This window comes from Felis catus, chromosome A1 (genome assembly GCF_018350175.1).
Source record: "Felis catus isolate Fca126 chromosome A1, F.catus_Fca126_mat1.0, whole genome shotgun sequence".
Taxonomy (NCBI): domain Eukaryota; kingdom Metazoa; phylum Chordata; class Mammalia; order Carnivora; family Felidae; genus Felis; species Felis catus.
In genome coordinates, this window is record NC_058368.1 from 180,084,061 (window position 1) to 180,102,740 (window position 18,680).

The 18,680-nt window shown below is 48.7% G+C and overlaps 1 protein-coding gene across 1 annotated transcript in view; it reads left to right on the forward strand.

The window, feature by feature from the left end:
* SLIT3 (slit guidance ligand 3) overlaps positions 1-18,680 on the forward strand; it is a 598,696-nt gene that overhangs the window by 550,301 nt on the left and 29,715 nt on the right. Inside the window, exons 24-27 of the mRNA XM_023259788.2 lie at positions 4,909-4,980; positions 6,581-6,744; positions 8,970-9,094; positions 15,010-15,107. Of these exons, the coding sequence (XP_023115556.2) occupies positions 4,909-4,980; positions 6,581-6,744; positions 8,970-9,094; positions 15,010-15,107 (459 nt within the window). The remainder of the gene's footprint in view (positions 1-4,908; positions 4,981-6,580; positions 6,745-8,969; positions 9,095-15,009; positions 15,108-18,680) is intronic.

Consider the following 18,680-nt stretch of genomic DNA (forward strand, 5'->3'; position numbering starts at 1 on the left):
CCAGTTTGCTCTTAATCGAAAAAGAGCTAGAAGGGAACATTCTCATGGACATTCTAGTTCTTCTTTTCAGGGATCTGTGTGTTCCCTGATCGTTGCCCCACACCGAGCCACATGCCTTGTGCGTGTGTGGTCCCAATTGTCACTCCCCAGCCCCAGCCACAGGAGGGCCACCTGGAATCAGTTAGCTGTGGGAGGGCTATTTCAGTGTGTGCTCAAGAGATGTGGGGTGGGATTATCATTCATCATCCTCAGTATTTTTAACCCCTCATCCCTGAAGTAAGATTGTGCTTACTATTTATGTATATGGGGCTGTTCATCTCTCTCTGCTCTACCGATTGCATGGATCCTCCCTACAGCATCCCTACAAAGGGCTTCATTGCCCTTTGCTTGATTATGTTTAGATACCATGAGCCTGCTCCCTTCCCAGATAATCCCACTCCATTTTTGACCAGCCGTTGAACATTAGACAATTCTGGTGAGCCAAAAGGTGATTCCTTGGGGACTTAAACCCTGGTCCCGGTTTGGCCCTTTGGTGCTACCAAAAAAATAGAATTAATTGTGAATTTTAGAAATGGGAAGTGAGTGTTAGAAATTATCCTATCCAAACCTTACATTTATAAGGTAAGGAGACACACTCAAAAAGGTTTAGTGACTTGCCCACAATCATTCACTTATTTTCTAAATGCCAATTGTGGGTTCAATGCTAAACACTAGACAGGAAAATAATGAAACAAGTTCTTGTCCTCAGAGAGCTCACAGTCTAGAAGAGGAAACAGACAAGTATATAAGCCACTGCCACACATGGCCATACCTGTGGGAGAGCCATGGGACCCAGCGTGGGCCCTCAAAAAGGCTTTCTGAGACAAAGATGGTAATCACCACTGACATATATTAAACCTTGACCATGTACGACATACTGGGCTACATACTTTAGTTACATTATCATATCATATCCACTTTTCATATCAACCCTAGGAAGAACGTACCACTATTAGCCCTATTCCCCAGATGTGGAAACAGAGGCTCAGCAAGGTTGAGTCACTTTGCCAAAGGGATGTAACCACTACAGAGTAAAGTTGGGATTTGAACCCAAGACTGTTGGCTCTTAGAATCACTGCCCTGAGCTTGTACTCCCAAGGCTGAGTCTGCGCAGCCAGGGGGAGTTACCTGTGTGATGGGAGTGGAGAATATTCTAGGCAGAGAGAATATAAATTCCCTAGACAGAGTCCCTGAAGTCAGGAAGGGCATGTGCACAGGGACCTCAAGGAGCTACAGGTGTGGATGGATGTGGCTTCTGGGAATGGGAGCAGGAAGCTGTGCTGCAGACATGCCACAAGGTGGGAGCAGACGCAGGGCTGGACCCTGGTTTCCAGCTCCTAGCCCAGTGCTCTTTCCACCACATTCCATCCTTCCCACCAGAGATTCTCTCTTTTTGTTGCCACCCATTTCAGACTTTTCTTGAGGATTAGAAGGATGTGGCCCAGAGATGCCTCTGATGAGAATTAAGGAATGTGGTGGAAAGACACCTGAACAGGAAGGTGACAGGCACGGGGTCACTCTGCCGAAACCCAGTGTTCGTTTTCTCCAGTCCTGGAGTCTGTCACAGGACATACACGCTGCATAGCTTCAGGCTTCCCCTCTGTGTGTGGGGAAGGCTTTGAGAGGACTAGCCCCAAAACACATCCCAGAACCTAGAGGGGAAGGAGTCATGGTGACCTTAGCCATGGCCGCAGCTCACATGAAGGAGTGTGCATCAAGTACAGGCCCTGCATGTAGCCCTGCGCCATCTGAACCACTTGCATTGTGTCTTTTAAGCTTCACAACTAGCTTATGAAGCGGTACGTTAGATCCCTTCCTGGCTGAAGGATAGGAAAATCAGCTCAAACCACATTAGGCATGAAGAGAATTTATCAAAGCATATTACTGAAAACTTCAGTAGTAGATATTACATTCTAGGGCTGGGTGCAGGGACTTCCAGTGGTGTCAGAAATGTGCCTCTTTCTGCTTCTCAAAACTGCCTCTGTCCTAATAGTTCCAGAGAAAGTCCCAGAAATATCTCACTGGCCCACTTAGGTCACCTGCTCAGCCTCAAACCAATCTCAGTGACTGATTGGGCTGACCTGGGCCATGGTTCTGCCCCTGAGACCAAACCAGTTGGACTGAGGGGAGGGAGCGGTGAGTCCCCCTTGAAAAAGGGACTTTTTTCTGTTACAGAAGAGAGATTGGTGCCAATTAATCCACATTCCTAAAAAGATATCTACTGCAAGTGGATCCTGAGAACTCCCATTTTAGAGATGAGAAAACTAAGGTACAGAAAGATTGAGTCTGTTGAATCAGATAATCACACAGCCGGCAATGACTCACACCCAGGAGGTCTGATCCAGGATCATTTAACCCTTAGGAGTGACCTAGCCTGCTGAAAAGAGACTTCACCCACCCCAGCCCACATCTGGGATGAGGATCTTCCCTGCCATCTATCATACACACTGGAACGCCTGTGCAATATACACATTCTGTGAGCACCTGGGGATCCACAGACCCAAGGTTCAGGCAACCCAGAATTAACATGAGATGGTTCTGCCTTCATGTTGCTCTAAATGATGCCCTCATCCTCATCCCAACATTCCCAAGTTTGCTTTAACACCTATTAAGAGTCAGCAGGGAAAAGGAGTCCCAGGCGCTTGAAGATGGGTCATTCTGAGTTGGAAATTGCTTGCCGTCACCAGCCCCATGAGGTGTAAGGGGAAAGGGGAGGAAAAGCAGCGGTGGGGGAGGGAGGAGGGAGTGCTTCCTGGGAGGGAACCTTTGTCCCACTTCCCTGGCATCCTTTAGGATGGTGGTTGGACACGCAAGAGTCTTTCTTTGGGGGCAAACCAGGAGAGAGAACCTGCAGTGTAGGCAGATTTCTTTTCGCGTTGTCCCAGTAAATTACAGCCCCAGTTACTCTGCAGTTTATGGAGATCTCAGCGGCTCAGCTCGTAATAAATGGGAGCGTGACTTACAGGAGTCACAGCGCCAAAGCTGCCTTTGGGTCATTTGGTGTTTTTAAATTAGGGCTTCGTGCCTCTCCAGGGGCCCAGGCCTCATTCAGAAATGATTAACAACAGGGCTGGGTGCATTTGCCAAACAGCAAGCAGCCATGAAGTCATCCAAGCTAATAGCAGGCAGGAGCCGGTGTGATTCATAAATAACCACATGCATTCGAGACTAAATGATACTGATAAGTGTTAGGAAGTACTTCTAGCTCCTTCTTACGCAGGCCGGTGAGAAGCTACCTCCAACACTCTCTAGAGGACTGGTTACCTTCTTCCTGCTGTCCTGGGGAGCGAGAAGGGCAAGGAGCTTGAGGTGATGAGGATGACAGCCTGGGGCAGCTAAATGTGGTCCGGAGGACCAAGAGCATCAGCATCACCTGGGAGCTGGTCAGAAATGCAGCGTCTCAGGCCCCACCCCAGACCCACTGAACCAGGGCCCCTGAGAATGGGTGTCAGAAATCCACCCATGTGTTGGCTCCGGCACTCAGTCTGTATTACATGTAATTAAGTTCCTGTCTGTATTTCAGCTCAAAACCCAGGGCAGGCTAACATCAGCCAAAAGGAAAACAAAAGGACAGATTCATTAGTTATTATCCTGTTTACACTTCCCCAGTCAACTCTAATCACCCCTTTGTTTTACTAGGGTTCCTTCACAGCACAGGGGACAGTGAGCAGTAGTCACTAAAGAAGGCTTTGAGTGTCTATGAATTTCACCTACCTTGCATTTCACAGCTCAGACCCAAAGTGAGTCATCGGTGTGGGGATATTTTTGTATGCAGTTGAGGCTTAATCCTTCAAAGGAGGGTATAATCCATGAATTGAGGATTTACTAGCATTGTTACTTGAGCACCGGAACAATGTTCATTTGGTATTTTTCTCGTGGACCTATTCTCCAGGCATTTATTGGAAGGACAGTATATGCCACCACTTTGCAAGTGAGAATAGCTCCCGGCCCCTATACCACAGGGTGGAGAGAGGTATAATTAATACCAAGTAGATTGCCTGGCCCCTTGGACACGCAGTCAGAAAATGCACTCAGATGCACACAGTGCCAGATACATACGTGTGTGGCCCAAACCCTTCCCCATAAAGATGAGAGTCCAGCCCCAGGCAGTCTCCCCAGGACCTGAGTGCTCTCCCCGTCTATCACCTAAGCTGGGATTGATAACATTTCTCAATCTTCCCAGAATCTCTCTAGGTGAATATGAAGGGAACTAATTTATTGATCTGGCTGGGCCAGACATTCTTTGAGACCCTTTCACAAATATTGATAATGGTTGGTCATTCAGCGCGTAGAAAATGCCAGACTTTATATGGATTAATGCACCCACAACCACCTTCCATGACAAATCTTTTTACTTTTATTCCCGTTTTATAATAGGAAACTGAGGGCACAGACAGGTAAATAACTTTGGCCACAGTCACACAGCTTGTAAGTGGCAGAGTCAGGATTTGAACGCAAGCAGCCTGGTTCTAAGACAGTCTCAGCCAGTTCTTCACATTCTCTCTCGGATGCCTCTGTTGGGTATCTCTCTCCATGCTTCAGGTGCAAAAACGGAGGCTCGGAAGAGTAAAGTTAACTTACCTAATGTTCCACAGTTAACAGGGGCTGGTTTCTGATTCCATCCCAGGCCTGTCAGATTCAAAAACCCATCCTCTTCTTTCCCACACCCTCTTCCCCCAACATCCCCACTGCTGAGCTGGGCATGGAAACATTCACACACCTGCCGAGAAGGAGGACACACCCCCCACTGTGAGCTTTGGGGCTCTGAGCACAGCTGAAAGGCATCTGGGCCAGCCTGGGACCCCAAGAATGTACTGAATTCAGAACTGTTACTGGGGGGTTAACCTCTGACCTGTGTTTCTGCTTCAGAACCCTCCATGGCAACGACATTTCCAGCGTTCCCGAAGGCTCCTTCAGTGACCTGACATCTCTTTCCCATCTGTAAGTAGCCATATTTCTGCCTGGTGTGGATCCATTCAAAATGCAATATCATTAGAGTGCCAGAGATGATGCTGTGACTGTTAACATTTCAGTATCCATTCTTTCCGTATGCATAGTGTATGTTCCATGAAAATGTGCCCACGTTGTGCACGTTGTGTGTTCTCTACTTCAGATGCCTTCAAAGGCATCATCAATTATGTAAACAATGTAAATGTTTAATAAGAAGAACTAACATAAAACTCTTACTGTGTGATAAACACTTTAGATGAATTATCTCATTTACTTCTTATAGCAATAAAGCATTTTTATCCCCTTCTTACACAGTGAAGCTTGAATGGAGAAGAACCAAAGAATTGGTCCAAGGGTCACACAGCTAGTAAGCAGCAGAGCCCTGGTTCCAACCCAGGTCTGCCTTGGCTCCAAAGCACATATTCTCTGCCACTCTGCGTCAGGGATTCTGTCCCCATTGCACACAGGGGAAACCGAGGTCTGTAAAAATTAGGTGTTACAAACCTTTGCCAGGAACATTTCTGAGTCTATATGTATACAACTCTATGTATATTTGATTGTTTTCAGATTGCATGCATATATTGTGATACTGATACATTATGCATACACCTTATAAAACATCCAAAAAATAGAAATTCTAAATGATACGATTTTTAAAATAAGCAAAAATCCTTGTATTTTCTCTCTGGACACCACTGTTGAGAGGTCTGCATCAGCCCATGCCGTCCCCCAGCTGTGCTTTTTTAAAGCTAAGTGGTGTAGCTGGAGGAAAAACTTGCTTCTACCCCCTTAGTTTCTGTGGCTGGTCTAAGAATTAGACTGACATAAGACAGAGCAACCGGAGAAAAGGATATAAATATATTTGATGTTTTTATGTGTATGTGGGAGTGTTCAAATGGAAAATGAAGACCCAAAGAAGCCATTGGACCCAAAAACTTATATACTTTTTTATACAAGGAATGATAAATTGTAGGGATGTGACAAGACAAAGGGCCTTGGGCTAGGGCAGCAATTGTGTGGCAGTGACTAGGAAATATATGGAGAGGGACCACTGGAAGGTCAAGGTTATTTGAGCAGGTAGGTTTGGCCTGGTCCATTTTAGTATTCATTCCCAGTCTCTAGTGATAAGAATATTTTTCCCTTCTTGGTGCAGGGAGGGCATCTTTCTCACAGGAAACTTCTGACTTGCTTTTAGGTAGAGACAGGGAGGTCAGAGAGCCCCTTCTGCACCTGCCATTTTTCAAGTACCTTTAGCTTGAAATAATCAATATGCCAAAGCAGCATATTTAGGGGTGGAGTGCTCTGAACCCTTTCTGTGGCCTGAAGCTTCTCCCTAGGTTGCTGTGTATCAAAGCCTTCTCTGAAGAGTGCATCCTTCAGTGGACCCTTCAGTAGGGCAAGGGAGCCAGATAATCAGATGGCCAAAGGTCCATCCTTCTCCTCCTGGAGACTCCTTCTCTGCTGGTCCTCATGTCAGATACCCCCAATCTAGTCAGAGTCTGAAAATTCTGTTTCTCCAGAGGGCCAAGGGTATGGAGCCTATGGGCCAAGCTGGGCAAGGGGGGCCCTGACTTCCTGCTCTGCCTCCTAGGGCGCTGGGAACCAATCCACTCCACTGTGACTGCAGTCTGCGCTGGCTGTCAGAGTGGGTGAAGGCGGGGTACAAGGAGCCTGGCATCGCCCGCTGCAGTAGCCCTGAGTCCATGGCTGACAGACTCCTGCTCACCACCCCCACCCACCGATTCCAGTGCAAAGGTACATGCTGACTCTCCCCCACCTCTTGAGGGGTCTGCTCTGTCTCCAACAGCCCACCAGAGCTGGGTGTCTCAACAGACGTGACTTCTAAACCACTGCCCTGTCTCTTCCATAAGCTGCACAGAGAGACTCAGATGCTGTTATCTCCTCCAAGTTTCTCTGCTGGCATCCCTACATGCTCCTCTCTGACTTCATTCTCTATATCATTTTGCACAGAGAAAAATCTTTAACTTGCATTTTTTTCACCCAACATTCTTAAAGCCTAAGCCTTTTCCCATTTTTACTACAGCAAGCTTTAGGTACATGAGATTTTAACTGACGACAACAAACTGCTACTGGGTTTTTATGTGCTGGACATCATGTTAAGCACTTTTTTGTGTGTTATTTCATTTAATTCTCATTTTCCAAGTATTTATTCAGTTCCCCAACCCTCTCTGGGTTAGACTTCAGTATCACCCTTATTCTTAAGAATGACAAAGCTGAGGCTTACTGAGGTTAAGAGACTTCTCAAGTCCACAGTTAGGATGATTCCAGGTCTTTCTGATTCCCCTGTACCTACTTGTGGCCACCAGGCTTTAATAATTCCACCGTAACGTCTTTAGTCAGTTCCTGGCCCTGAACCTTTAGTCTTCACTGGGTATTTCCAGTTGTTTTCTTACCAATGATGCATAAAGGTCTTTCTCTATTGAAAATTATTCCTTAGATAAGATTCAGAGAATAGAAACTACTGAGCCAAAGTATGTGATCATTTTTAAGGTCTTTACACATATTGCCCTGCCATTTGGTGTCTAAAAGAGGGTTATAAACCACTTTATGCTCCCAGTAAGCACCATTTGAGTGCATTTTTCACCAGACTCTTACATTATTTTATCTCATTTCATCTCATTGCTAATTAGATAGGTTTAAAAAAGTATGTCTCCTATTTTGTGTCTTTGCTTATTGGGGAAACTGCATTTTTTTCAAAAATTTACTTTCCATTTATGTCATACATTTGTCTGGTAGTGTCCTTTGCCCATCTCTTAGAGCCTCGAGTTTATTTTGATTTATATATATATACTTTGATTACCCTATAAACTTCCTGTGTCTCACATTTCTGCTTAAAGCAGGAAAACATTCTTTTGGCTTTAAGATAATTTTTCATTTTCTCCTCCTGCTTCCAAGTCATCTCACTTGATTGATGCTAAAGAGGCCCAGATCAGTCTAAAACAATGTTTCTCAATCCTAGCTGCACATTTTGGAATCACCTGCAGAGCTTTTTACTGGTTCCCTGGCCCAACACTCCAAGTTTTGATTAAATCGGTGTGGGGTACAGCCTGGCCGTGTTGAAGATATTTAAAAGCACCTTCGCTGTTTCTGCTGTAAGGTGATCAATTCATCCCGGTTTGGCTGGGCCCTTCCTGGTTTTAGCACTGAAAGTCCTGTGTCCTGGGAATCCCTTCAGCCCCTGGCAAACAGGACAGATAGTGTCCCTGTTCTAATGGAAGCCAGGGTTAAGCCAGCTTGTACAGATTCTTAGGCCATCCTTTCTGTTCACCCCACCCACAAATGGTCAGACTTGCCCTGGGGTCATTCTCAACCCAATCTCCAAAGCTCTGTTCAAGGACCATGACCTCCATCCCTCCAGCCTTTGTAGCTGAAGAGAACAGGACACTGTCAAAACTGTCATAGATGCACAGTGTGCCTGAGCACAGTTTACCATCTGTCAACAATATCATTGCTGTGTCTTTTGGGGCCACTTCTTACTTCCTCCTGCCAATCAAGGGTTCCACAAGAGGGACTTCCTATGTGTGTCTTTGGCCCAGGCACCCTGCCTTCCTTAGCCTAGCATAGACTATTCCATGGGGAGGGGTGTTTAGGGGCAGAGGAGTGGGAGGTCCAAATGGAGCCTGGGACCAGAGCTCCCCGAACATGAAAAGATACACAAGGGGTTTCTAATTATGGTGTATTGTTTATAGATTAGCTCCAAAATCGGATCAGGCTAATTACAGTAATTTATTTGACTGCAGAAGTGCTTCTGAATGATGTCCCACTGTGATTTTTTCCTCACTGGACAATGGCTGCATTAATGGGACTCAGCTAGACTGGATGGTGCTGGCTGGGGAGCCACCCTCTGTGTGTAGAGATGGAGAGGGGCCGGCAGCTGGCTGAGGAAGGGGCCAGAGAGGAGGGAAAGGGAGGGAGGGGTGACAGTGACCTGCTACCAACATCCTGGTTTTGCTGTCCAGGGCCAGTGGACATCAACATTGTGGCCAAGTGCAATGCCTGCCTCTCAGACCCGTGCAAGAACAATGGGACGTGCAGCCAGGATCCTGTGGAGCTCTACCACTGCACCTGCCCCTATGGCTACAAGGTAAGATAGGAAGCCCCGCCCCCACCATTCACCGCCCAAGGAAGGCACTGTGCCCTGCTGACCCTCCCTTCTCCAAGGGCAGCCTGGAGAACTGCATTTCACAGGTCACTCCAGAGTGGCACTTGGCACTTGCCAGTAACACTGCTATTCTACTGGTGGGGGCTGTCCAGTTGTGTCACACTCATGCAAAACACAGAGAATCCCATCTTGGCAGTGACACTCTAAGGAGGAAATGTAATATTTATATTTTCCTTGTTAAACATGAGGAAATAAGTCTCAGAGAGTGAAAATGCTTCCAAGTAGAGGCATCCCTTGAACTTACTATCCTGGCTTCCTTTCAAGGGGATTTCCAGACTCTCCCCATCCCCTCCCTAACTCTGCCTCAGGAGGGCCAGTGCTGAAAGTGGGCTCCAGTTTGAGAAGGTACAGGGATGAGGGATTGAAAGGCCTGGGAGCTGCCAAGCTAATGCACTGTTGACAGGCTCAGGTCAGCCAGGAAGGGGATGGAGACCCTCGTTCTCCTGGGTGTCCTCTCCAGAAATCCAGGCTAATTCCAAAGCAACTTTTCTTCCTTTCTTCTCACCCAACACTATCTATCCTAAGTCCCTACTAACATCTATAGAGTATGGACTACATGGCCAACATTCTGCTTGACATCCTATTCACCTTTTCTTTTTAAACACCCCTTATGAGGAAGGCTCATTACTTCCCACTTATAGATGTGGAAACTGGGCCTCAGATTGTTGAAAAGGCTTGACTCAGTGTCTCAAAGCTCATAAGCAGCAGGGTTGGGATAGGACCAAGAGCTATATGATTCCAAAGTCCCCACCTTTACTCCTGGATAGCCAAGCCCTCTGCCGTGGCTCGCTGGGGTCAACAAAACAGTGGTTCACTCCTCTTCCCCAGGACCTTCCCAGCTTCCAGCCTCGCCAAGGCACCCATCCGCATACAGTGGGCAAGCCAAGCATTCCAACACCACCCCAAAACCCATCTACTGCACATGCCTAGTACAGGCAGAGCGGAAGGGAGCTGGCATCACTGGTCTCCTGTCCCCAGGGGGATTTGTATGTGTAGTGACAAGCTTGAGGGGCAGAATCACTCTGGGGAACAGGGCTCCCTGGTGGTTTTTCAGCTGTAGCTGTGTCTCCAGCAGATAGTGTCAGAGTGCCACCTATGGGCCTGCCATAGGAGAGCCCAAGGATTCCCTTTGCAGCCAGCCAGCCAGAAGGCCTTGCCCCAGGCAGCCACCCCAGATCCATGCATCCTACATGTGCACACGCACAGACATTGCAGGGGAAGTGTAGAAGTGAAGATACCATACTCAGGAGGCCTAGCTCCTCAAACCCACTTGTATTAATTCAGTGGAGAAAACTCAGGCTGTGGAATTATACAGAGGGCACATGTGAACTCCAGCTTTGCTGTTTACTAGCTATGTGGTGATGGCCAGTGGCTTTGCCTCAGCCTTCCCGTGGACAAACCAGGGCCTATCTCACAGGGGTGCTGTGAGAATCAAATGTGCAATAACATATGCAAGGCACCTAGGACAGCTGTTCAGTATGCACTCTGTACACTGGCACATTGCTACATCTCTCTTTACCCTTGCATGCTGGTCCTGATACCAGGATATGGATGGGCCGCCATTAACAGGCAGTATGCTGCTGGTCTCACTAGGGATTCTCAGTCCATGACACTGTGAATTGGCAGAGATCATCAGTTGCTCTCCTGGAACGGTGATATGTGCATTTATAACATCCCCAATACCATACCTATGCGTCGACTGTGGATCAGGCACTCAGCTGGACATTGGCATTTATTCCCTTCTCTGAGTTGTATAATCAACCTTTGAGGTGGGCGGGATCATCCCTATTTGAAAGATAAGGCCACTTGTTCAGACTTTGCTCGTAAGATTCTGAAGGTCTAGCAGAAGAATCTGAACTGAGATTTTGACCTTTACGAAGCTATCGGGCTCATGCAGGCCTGGAGTACCTTAAGGAGGAGGATGATAATGGTGGTGATGGTATGTGATGGTGATGATGGTGATGATGGTGAAGGAATATGAGCAGCCAGCATTTACTGAGTGCCTATTACATACTGACAGTATACTAAACAAGGTGCAAGCATTATCCTGCATTCTCCTCATCAAAGCCTAAGGAGACAGGTCCTAAAATGACCTTCATTTTCCAGTTTAGGAAACTGAGATAGTAGGTGAGGGAGTTGGGATTCAGAGCTCAGAACCAATGGATTCTAGAACCCATGTTTTTGACCACTGTATTCACAGTCCATTGAGAAGCACCATGAATGCAGGGTCCCTAGCCATTTGGGACCTAAGTATCCAGAATAGGGAAAGTAGTTTATGCTGGTGGAAAGAACACCAAGCAGAATGGAAAGAACGCTGTGGAACTTGTCCCTACCTGACTGTGTGGCCTGGGACAGCTCCTCCTCTCCTCCCCGTATCAGGTTCAATCTCAAAATGCAGCAGGTAGAAACGAAGAGGTCCTTTAACCTTTAACCCTGGGTTGCATCATACCCCCTGCTCTGCATTTATTCCCTGGCTTTCCCTTCTTCCTGGATTGGAGCGCACCCAGGCAGAGTGACTGAGGTAGTAAGTTCTGGATGAGTTGCTAAGTTGACAATAATCACCAGACACCCACAAAACCAAGTTCAAAGTTCTGGCATTTCTCCATTTATTTCCAGATACCGCAGCGTTTCCATTGACTAGCTGAGTGACCTTGGGAAGCCACAGTATTATCCAAAACAGCATGGCCCCCACTGTTTAGTGTTTGGTGGCAGCTACTGGTCATCTATAATGGCAGGCTTTTGTGAAGCAATTTGAGCACATTACCTCATTTAGCACCCTCAGTCACCTTCTGAAATAAGGTCTGTTAACCTCTTTTGGCAGATAAGGAAACTGAGGTTCAAAAAGATCAGATAACTTACCCGAGCTTCCACACCTAGGGAAGCACACAAACTAAACCCAGAGCCCTCCTCTCTCACAGGAAAGTCCCCACACTCAGTGCTCCACTAGGGACCAGGTCCCTCAGAGCCTCACTCCCCACCTGGAGATGTGAAGCATCACACTCACCTGCAGAGCTCCTAGAAGGATTCCGAGTGTCATGTTTGTGCTTCGCCCGCCTTGGTGCCAGGATTCAGTAGGCACTTCACAGAGAGACCTGTTTTACAGCTGTTTCGCGTTGGGGGAAATAAGATGTATGTTTGGGCTCGTTCTTTTTCAGCCATTTAGCTTCACGTGTGCATGTTCAGTGTCTACACGCAGTGCTTCTCACGCTGTACTGGCATGAGAACTACCTGGAGGTCTTAGTAAATGCAGCTTCTGATCCATTAGATCTGAGGTCAGGCCCAAGTTTGTACCTTTCTAACAAGCTCTCAGGGAACGCCGGAGCTACTAGCCTGAGGACCACACTCTGAGTAGCAAGGTCCTGGAGCAGCCCTCCTGGCTATCTCAGAAAGAGGTTTCCAACAGGGACAGCTACTCCCCGGCTCCTTTAAAAGAAGCCAGAAGCCCCAGCCATGTCCCTGTCTCCCACCTTCCCTCCCTCTCTATTTCTCTCTCTTTCTCTATTTCTCTCTCTCCCATACACACACACACAGCAGTGGGGACCAAGGAACATCATAAATCTAGTAGATTTTAGCAAAATGAGGCTGAAGAGAGTTGAATTGAGCTAATTAGCCAGGTATTGAGAATGGTGATTATTTCTCAAGGACACGTAAGTGACAGAAATCCTTACCTCCAGGCCCATTTAGCATATCACCAAGAGCTACGGTCTGCCTCCTGGTTTCTGAGCTCAGTATAAGTGACCCGAGTAGACGTAGACGTCACCAACCCCACCCCCAGGGGAAGATCCCAGCTGGAGTCCCTGATACTCAAGAGTTCCCCCAGAGCAAAGAGGCTGGCCCAGGCAGGGGCCAGGGAGGCCCTGCCTTGACTTGATCAAGTTCTCTTGTCCTGCTCTTTGTGGCTCATCCATCTAACACACACAAAAACTCCTGAACAATTCGGTACCAACCAAATGCCTGAAAAAAGTCTTTTGAGCTCCCACATTCAGCCCTGCCTCAGACCCCTGTAGTAATCCGCCTCCTCATCATCCGAATAGCTCTTATTTAGGTTGCTACCATACATGCCTTGTGCTTTATATATGTGTGATTTCTAATATTCATTCCATAGGGTAGGTATTATTCCCATTTTACAGATGATAAAAACAAGGCTCAGAGAGAACTGGTAGTTTCCCCAAGGCACACAGCAGCCAGACTGGAGTGTGTGCTCCAATGTGCTACCCCTGGAGCCCATGTTTTGAGAGGGCAGCATCAGTGACCCGGCAGAGGGGTTCCCAGTGCTGGCTCTGGACTGGATGCCTGGGTTCAGCTGCTGCCTATTCCACTTAACTGCTGTGCAATCTTGGACATATTAGCTCACTTTCCAAGTCTGCCTTCCCAATCTGAAAAGGGCAGTAATAACAATCCTACCGATCGCATAGGGTTGTTGTGAACATTATATGTGATTGTGAATATAAAACACTTAGCGTGAGGCCTGGAATGGAAAATGTTCTCAATAAATTGAGAATGAGTATTGCAGTTTCCGTTGCACGCAATGACTTTGTGTAAGGGATCCCGTGTTGTTCTGCTTTAGGATAAGCCCAGATCCCACATCAAACTGCATTCTCCTTCTCCCCCTCAAGAAAACTCTGACTGGCCGTTAGCTGTGAGGGGGCATGAAGGGAGCCAAGACAGACGTGGCCATGCCTCCTGGCTGCTGGATACTGCAAGGGCTTCAGGGTTGGAGACAGTAGGGAGAGTCGTAGGCCCAGTTGGCAGCGACCTTCGAGCCAGGGAGCCCAGCCCCACTCCGTCACAGGCACTGGCAGCAGCAGAGGCGGGAAGAGGATTTTCTCAAGCAGATGGCGAGCAGGTGGTATGGCAGTGGGAGGGCTCCCGTGATCACCCCCGCCTGGCATGGTGCCCACACCAAGTCCACAGCCCAGAAACAAATACAACGGATGCCTCCCCAGACCCCGCAGGTCCTCTAAGGGACTGCTTGCCAAGACTTGGGTGTAGCGCTGGTGTGTCAGTCCCAGGGGAGGGGGGAGTTAGAGCCAGAGGGCCAGCAGGCTGCTCCCCGGTCTTAATGTCCACAGCCTCTACCTTGGCCTCCCTCCTCAGTGCCTTCATCTTCACTGTCCTTCTGCCTGGCATGCTCCTCCCCACCTACTGCAGTTGACTCCTCAGCTGAAACGTCCCCTCCAGAGGGGCCTGCTCCAGAGGAATGCCACCCCACACAAAATTGTCTGTCCCAGAGGTCCTCAATCTGGCCTAACATTAGAATTGCCTGCAGAACTCTAAATACCAACACCTGGGCCCACTTCCAGACCAATTAAAGGTAGATCTCTGTGGAATTGTCACCCTATAGGGGCAAGGTCCTCTGGCCACACTTCAGCCCCAGCCCTCCCTACTCAAGTTGTGGATTATATTGAGGCCTCACTGCAGCTAAGAGTACCGTGTCCTCTGCTAGGTAGCTCTGTGAGGTAGGCTGAGAGTTAAAAGGCTTAGATGAGGTCATGGCCAGCCAACCAGGAAGAGATGAAGCTGGAATATGAAACCAGGTTTCCCTGTACCCAAAGCCCATGCTCTTGCCCTGCAGTTCAGGATAAAGAAAAGGATGTGAATTCCAGGAAGTAGGGAAGCTGGGGCCTGAACTCCTCAGTTCTCAACCTTCTCTCAGTGTGGAACGGCCAAAAGCAAGGGCCCCCTTTGGCGTCCTCCAAGCCACACAGCAGAGGCCACAGAGAGGCCTTCTGCCCGGCCTCATCCCAGAGGACGCTGGGAACTCCAGGGGGCCTCCTGGTCAAGGCAGCCACTGAAAGCCTCCCTAACCAGGTGCTTCTCCCTTTCCTGCTCCTCAGGGCAAAGACTGCGCTATGCCCATCAACACCTGCATCCAGAACCCCTGTCAGCATGGAGGCACCTGCCACCTGAGCGAAAGCCACAAGGATGGGTTCAGGTAACAGCTCACCCTTGGGCCTTCCCTCCCTCAGGGGGCTTTATAGGCAGACCACTGGGGCAGGCTGATGCACAGCTGTTCACTGAGGGCCTACTGTGTGTCCACACTGTGCCAGGTCTGTTATACAGATCATCTCAAGGCTCTTCCCACCCTGTAAGGGAGCTACTGTGATCCCTACTATACAAATGAGAAGATTGAGGCACCAACAGGAGCTATTCTTTGCCCACAGTGACACAGTTAGTGAGCGTTCCTATGGGGAATTCAGAGAGTCTGTCTCCAGAGCCAGGAGGATACCAAGGGAGGCTAAAGCTGCTGGCACAAGTCAGAGAAGGATGGCATGATGGCCCAACCCCCCCCCCGCCCCCCGCAGCATGGCAATTCCACCTCTGTTTCCTGTGTGCTAAAAACAATGATCATAGGTGATATTGACTACATGTTCATCATGTGCCAGGCATGAACTAGCCGTGCAACCTCTAATTTAAATGCTCACAATGAGTGGGGCGCCTGGGTGGCGCAGTCGGTTAAGCGTCCGACTTCAGCCAGGTCACGATCTCGCGGTCCGTGAGTTCGAGCCCCGCGTCAGGCTCTGGGCTGATGGCTCGGAGCCTGGAGCCTGTTTCCGATTCTGTGTCTCCCTCTCTCTCTGCCCCTCCCCCGTTCATGCTCTGTCTCTCTCTGTCCCAAAAATAAATAAACGTTGAAAAAAAAAATTAAAAAAAAAAATGCTCACAATGAGCCTACCCACTGCAAGCTGGTACTATCCCCACTTAACAGATGAGGAAACTGAGGCACAGAGATTTACTTGCTCTAGGTCACATATCCTGACACATTCCTGGATCTTCCAACCCCACTGCTTTCCTCCCAGGAATTCAGAGCTCAAGAAGAAAAAGGGATAGAAGCCACTTAAGTTTTCCCCGTCCCTGTCAATTAGGTGGACTTTCGAGGCCTCTGCCAAACCTCAGGCTCCCTTCCTGCTTCCCCCCACCCCCCTTCCCAGCTGCTTTCACGTGCCCAGCTTGCCAGCCCGTGGCCCTGGCAAAAACAGACCTGTGGAAACTGGTTCCTTTAGCACCCCAGTGAGCGAGTGGGTCAGGCAGTAAAGCAGGGGCACCCAGTGCAGAGCTGTGTGTGGATGTCTTAGAGCACAGGTTGCAAACAAGTAGCAAAGGCACTCTGGGTGGGGGGAAGGAGGGGCTGCTGTGCCGTCTGTGAAAGAAATCAGGTTCTGGGCCCTAGTTCTTCCGACAGAGCCCAGCCTGCCCCCGTGTCCACCTGCCAAGCCAGCCCCATCAAACTCTGGCTCTTAAAAAGTGAAATAAATTCAAGGCCAGGTTTGCTTTCCTGCCTGGAGTCGGCCAAACCACCCACTCCCACCTTCTCACTGGGAGCAGGGGTAAGGAGAAACCACACAGAAATTTCACAGAGGTGGCCACATGGCCCCAGCCAAGAAACACACCTCCAGGGTAAAAGCCTGGCTCTGCCCACCCTGCCCAGAAATGGAGGTCTGCAAGAGTGAGGAGTGTCCCCTGCAGGCGACTGTCTCTCCCCTCCCTGTCCCCCTCTGCATGTGCCCCCCTCTCTGTCTCTTTATGGGGTATCTCTCTTCGTCTCTGGAACTGCAGGTGAGCAGAAGGAACCTTCCTGGTTTCCACCTTCCGTTGTTGAGATTTGAATGAACTGGAAATACTTTTAGAATTTAATTTTCAAGGAAAAGGGCCCAAATCTACAGGATTAGGGTAATGGGGTAGAGGATTAAAGCAATGAGGCCCACATGCTGGGGAAAGCATAGTTTGTGTGGGCCTGCCAAGGGGCAGGAGCACTCCCCCTCACTAGGTTAGCACCTGATAGGTTGGCAAAGGGAGGGACACCTATCAGGGAAGCTTTGCTCCCTTTTTCCCTCCTGTGTCCATTTGCTGGGGCTGCCATAACCAAGCAGTGCACCAGGGCGGCTTGGACCAACAGAAATGTATTCCCTCACATTTCTAGAAACCAGAAGTCCAAACTCAAGGTGTCAGCAGAGCCACACTGGCTTTCAAACCTGTAGGGGAAGATCCTTCCTTGCCCCGTCCTAGCTTCTGGTGGTGGCTAGTGATCTCGGGCCTTCCTCACTGCAGCCTTCATCCTCATGTGGCATTCACCCTGTGTCTCTGTCTCCACATGGCCATCTTACAAGGATGGCAGTAGATCTGGGGCCCACCCTACTCCAGTATAACCTCATCAGAAACGACATCTGCAAGGACCTTATTTCCAAATAAGGTCACATTCTGAGGTGCTGGGGGTTAAGACTTCCAGATACCTTTTTGAGGGGACACAATTCAACCCATAACATGTCTTGTGAGTGATAATTTTGGAAGTTTCACCTACCTCTTCATCAGATGCTTTGCTCATCTTGATGCATTATCTGATCACAAAAAGAGCAAAGACTGGCAGAGCTGGCCGGGCAGGAGACTAAGATGGCCCCACAGCTCACTGGGTGCCCCTGGAGTTTTCTTGACACCCCCCAGCCAAGGTTTCCAGGGAGGGCAGAGGAGACTTTAGTCTCCTTCCCTCCCTCTGTCTACTCCATGAGCAACCCAATCCCTAAGAGCCATCTACATCCCACTTTCATGCAACCCTAAGACTTTGGGGACAGCCAGAGTAACTCCTTTCAGGAAAATAGGCAACACTATGGTTTCAGACCCTTAAAAACCTACTGTCCGTCCAGCTCTGAAGAAATCGCTTTTCCTGAACTTCCAGGGTCCCTCCTAGAAAAAAGAAATACATCATTTTGCTCCACCCCAAGAGCTCAGACCGAAGAACCTTTTGTAGAAAACAAGACATGGTGGGCACCTGGGTGGCTCAGTCAGTTAAGTGCCCAACTTTGGCTCAGCTCATGACCTCACGGTTCCTTAGTTCAAGCCCTGAATTGGGCTCTCTGCTGTCAGCACAGAGCCTGCTTTGATCCTCTGTCCCCCACTCTTTCTGCCCCTCCCCTGCTTGTTCTTTCTCTCAAAATAAATTTAAAAACTTAAAAAAAAAAAAAAAAGAAAAGAAAATGTGACATGGTTTTCAGGTTGTAGAGGAAAGGAGGTTAAGTAAGATTCCAGAAATCCACTTCCTATTAGTTTAGTTTTATAGCTAAATCCCAAATCGGAGGAATCTGTAAAACAGAGAGAGGCCTGGAATTCTGGGCCCGAAGCTGGAAGTATGTTCTGTTCGTGAATGGGGTGTAAATCCCTGACCAGGGGGCTGGGCCACAGAGGGAGTAAGTAAGTGCCTGCAGCTCGTTTAGTCAGCATTTGTCTCCCGCGTGCCCCTTCCTAAACTCCCCTGACCCCTTCTCATCTGCTCAGCTTTATCTATCCTGACTTAGTTTGCAAGCCTAATCCTGGGGTGTGGCCAGGGTTGGGCAGAGGATGCAGGAAGTTTGAGGTTTGTATCTAAGAGCTGTAGCTCTCCAGATCCTCCCACCCCATCCCCTTATCCTGAAGAAGCTGGAGGGAACAATGGCATCTCTGAGAAAGGTTAAGGAGGCTGAGTGTGGAAGTCATCTAGAACTGAAGCTAACACATTCTGAGTCTTTTCTATGTACTA